The following is a 4322-nucleotide window of genomic DNA, read 5'->3' as shown; positions in this document are numbered from 1 at the left end:
GGGCGCCAATGTAAGTTAGTGGTTTGAGTGTTGGGCTATGAGTCTGTGAGACCAGGGTTCAAATAATTGCTCAGAAATATGCTGGATGACCTTGGTCAAGTCAGACTCTCTCAGCCTCAAAAAAAGGGAATGGCAAAGCTTATCTGAACAAATCTTGCCAAGAGAACTCCATGATAGGGTCACTTCAGGGTAGCCATAAATCAGAAAAAGTTTGAACATACATAACAACTACAACAAATTAAGCATTATAGAATAAATGTGATAATGTTCTGAAAAATCAGCCCTCCACTAGAGAGAATCTTAAGTAAGCCAAAATAGGCAACTTGGAATTTGGAACACAACTGAGCAATCATACCATTCATTTCAATATAGAGTCGTAAAGTCAAACAAATAACCTGGATAGTTAGTTCCTTACATAATCCTCTATAGAGGTACTTCTGTTTGTGTGGGGTTCCAGAAAACTGAACTGCCTTAAGTAACAATTTATCATGAATATTCAACAGAGTCATCATTTTTAATAAGCTAGACTTGTCAATCCAAAATATACATATATATCAATTTATCCATAATCATAACAATAATGAAAGAGAACACATAAAAAGTGTTTTGAAATGTTATGAAAATAAAAACCTCTAAGCAGTTCAGGCCCAAGTGCTATAAATAGTGCTCAATTGTCAGCGTGTCAAAAGATGCAGTGTGTCTCATGGATCTGAATCACACCCACAGAAGCGATAGTCTCTGCCAGAGCTAAAAATGACAGGCTACCTCAGCTGATAAACTACTTTATATGTGGGTGTACAACTGGGAAGGGTGTGGGTTCTCCCAGTCAGTGCACTGAACTCTTCCGTCTGAAGAAAATAAAGCAGCAGATTATCAACATTATTTCAGCAATGGAGGGAGTAGTTATACGGCACTGGGTGGAAATTCCAGTACGCTTTCAGGACTATTTTACAAATCAAGATTTGGAAGCATGCAAGTTAAATCACTCTCTTTACACCTTGCCGGGCCCAGCAGTGGCTGCACAGACAAGGGACATGGATACAGCTGAAACAAAGCAGAACAACATAAATGAAGAAAAGCCCAACTTTCAAGTGCTACTAGATGTTGTACAGTTCCGTCCTGAAGATGTTATCATTCAAACCTTTGAAGGCTGGCTACTGATCAAAGCTCAGCATGGACCCAGGATGGATGAACATGGCTTTATAGCCAGAAGCTTTACTAGACAATACAAATTGCCAGACGGAGTTGAAACAAAAGATCTGACTGCTCTCTTTTGCCACGATGGCATTTTGGTTATTGAAACCAAGACCTTTGGCAGGAAATGAACTGTAGACTTTTTGTTATGAGTGAGACAATATTATTCCTACTGTAACTTGAACAACCATGTATCATGATGCCATGCATGCAGAGCTGTGTTTACAGTGAAGATAAAGGCAAGCTTTTACATATTTTATTCAGTGTGTTGAATTTGATTGTTTGATATGAAAGACAATATATGCTTCCATCAACTGCAAACACCCGCACATTCATAACAAAACAATCTGACAGAACAGAGGGAAGGTTTGAAAATATGTACAACATGGATGTAGAAGAATGTACGAAAGGAAGGTTCTATAAATGGGAAAGGGTGGAAATTGGAGGTTGTATTAAGAATTTTAAGGCTCTTGAAGACTGCCTTTTCATGGATATGTAACACAGGAGCCTGAAACAGCCATATTTATTAGCATTGTGACTGTGAACCAAATAAGTCCTTTGTGTGCAAGTGAACAAACTGCACAGGTGGGGCTTTCTTTGAAGTTTGCCCTACAACAGCTCCTACTGCTGAAGAAAAAGACAAGAATTTTAAAAACTGAACAATGGCTTCACAGTCCCAAATAAATCAGTATATTGTGTAGAAGTATGCAAGGACACATTTTTATTGTATGTAACCATTGGTCTTCAAAGTGCCTTTTTCTTCTCCCAACAAAGATTTGTTACGTATGTTATTCAAAATATTTCATCAGTCTTCTTTTGGAAAAAGAGCAGCTGTTTAAGTTTGGCCATCTCCTTTCAAGTATTGTTAAGATATGTGTGAGCATGACGGCTGAGCTATGTATAGTAAAGGAATTCAGAGGAGAAGGAGCCAAGCTAAATACAGGCTCTTGTTGCCATTTGGACACATTAAAAGAAGGAATGTGACTGTAATTAATCTATCCATATGACTAAACGGTGATTAAAACTTTTTTAAAAGCATGACCCCTACTGAAATACAGAAAAGGCTATTTTTTCTAATAGAAGTTCTCAATCTCCACATTTTTTGTTCTTTTTAAAAATCTAACAAGAGGATCTTGGCTAGTAATACTCATATAAAAGAATGATAGAATCAAAGTGTTCTCATCAACTATGGTCACTGTCAGAGAATGTATCAGGGAGCATTTGCAGTGAAAAGGATTATCTGAATGATGACTCTGAGCCTTTATTTCCTCACCCAAGAGACTATAAACATTGTGACAGGCACCAACTTCAAACTTACAACTGGGCTGCTGAGGTAGGCATCTACCATCCATACACTGACACCTCATTTGTCATGTACATACCAGGAGATGGATCAGGCCAAAAGAAACCATAAAAACATATAATTCCCTATGCATGTTTAGCAGGGTAAATATATGCATGTGGATTCCCAAAACCACGAGGAAACAGCTTAGTGGGTTTCAACAAAGGACTGGAGCGCAGCTTTGGCGCAGCTTCTGGCCTCTTAAGATGCATGTGTTATTTAAACAGCATACCTCCAAAGTGACCTAAAACAGCTTTATTTTGGCCTGTCTGTATAGACCCTTATGTTTCATATAAACCTTATACACATCTCTTGAAGGTAATTTTATATACAATATTTTAAATATTTTTGTGCATGAAATAAAGTTTGTGTACACTGAATCATCAGAAAGCAAAAGTGTCACTATCTCAGCTACCCATGAAAAAGGTTTTGGATTTTGGAGCATTTTCGATTTCAGAATTCCATATAAGGAAGACTCAACTTGTACTTCCATAATTTGTTGATTAAGAGCATATAGTAGAGCAATGATACAAAAAAAAAATTGTGAGATATTTGCCAGTGGGTTCCAAGGGTTGATACATTGCAAGGCATGTGTAGAAATATAATACTTCTAGAACACTTTTTCATTTAAATAAGATCCCCTGATGAATATTGTGAAAATAAACCACTATAAAATATTGTTCCTGGACGGAATGTGTGTTATCTAACTGCATGACATACATGACTGAAGACATGACTGTGACATAGTGATATACTTTGAAGAGGTGGGTGTGGGTGTGTTGGTTTGTGTTTTGTGTTTACATTCTTCCTATGACACAAATATAAATAGATACAATTATATAAGTTGTAAAGCAGATGTCATCTAGTAATATCAAAGTGTGATATCTTTGCAATTACAAAAACTGCTCCCCCTGGTTGTAAGATTATTTCTCCAACTGATACGAAGCAATTTTTGAGAACATTCTTTTTTAAAATACATGTATGGCAAGTTCTAAAGAACCATTGTGTTCCACATCCCAGAACTGTCACCTTGCAACTACCATCAACTTTTCAAACAAAGAAAATCTTCATGTGCAACAGTAAGGTTAGATAATAGAAACCCTTCAAAGACAATAAAGTTTACAAGGTATATTTTCAGTTCAGAGGTATGCAGAGAGTCTTCAAACAAATTAAAGGTCCACAAATCATGAGCAGCCAAGGAGAGGATTTGCAAAGCCACTACTGCATGGGATGGAATCCACTACCATCTGTTACCCTCCCAGACCCCCTTTTCTCATAAGATAGGGACTAAATACCCTAAAGCAGGGGCAGACAACTGGAAACAAAGCATAGCTGATTTCCCCCCTTCCTGTGCCTACCTGGCACATTTCAGCACAAGTGATAGCACAATGTGTCACTTCCTATCTGCATTTTAGATAATTTTTGTCTGATTTTTTTCTGTTCTTCTCTGTTTTGGAGAGGTTTGGGTGGCTGGGAGGTTAGAGGAGCAAACTCTTCACTAGTTATGCACTTTTGGGAGATCTGAAGTGGCTTGGGGACAAAACTTGCCCCTCTGATGGATTTGAGGAGCTTCTGGGGTCCCAATGTCTACATGTAACCAGCAGGTTGCACTTTGCCCGCTCCTGCCTTAAAGGCACCTGATCGTGGCAGCTAAGCAGGATCAGTCTTAGTTAGTATTTGGATAGGAGACTGCCAAAGAAATACCATGTACTGTGGGCTATATTTCAGAAGAAGGAACTGGCAAAACCACCTCTGAGTATTATTTGCCTAAGAAAACCCTATGAAA

The 4322-nt window shown here is 38.0% G+C and overlaps 1 protein-coding gene across 1 annotated transcript; it reads left to right on the top strand.

Moving 5' to 3' along the window:
• Window positions 1-845: 845 nt before the first annotated feature.
• On the top strand, window positions 846-3307 carry HSPB3 (heat shock protein family B (small) member 3). The gene has a single exon (XM_089513264.1). It carries the CDS (start codon window positions 891-893, stop codon window positions 1323-1325), a length of 435 nt encoding a protein of 144 aa, XP_089369390.1. The 5' UTR covers window positions 846-890; the 3' UTR covers window positions 1326-3307.
• Window positions 3308-4322: the final 1015 nt, after the last annotated feature.

Source organism: Sceloporus occidentalis, unplaced genomic scaffold (genome assembly GCF_023333645.1).
Source record: "Sceloporus occidentalis isolate IW3139 unplaced genomic scaffold, rSceOcc1.0.p SCAF_1, whole genome shotgun sequence".
Lineage (NCBI taxonomy): Eukaryota > Metazoa > Chordata > Lepidosauria > Squamata > Phrynosomatidae > Sceloporus > Sceloporus occidentalis.
Note: the sequence above shows the minus strand (reverse complement) of the source record. Positions and strands in the feature narration are given on the sequence as shown.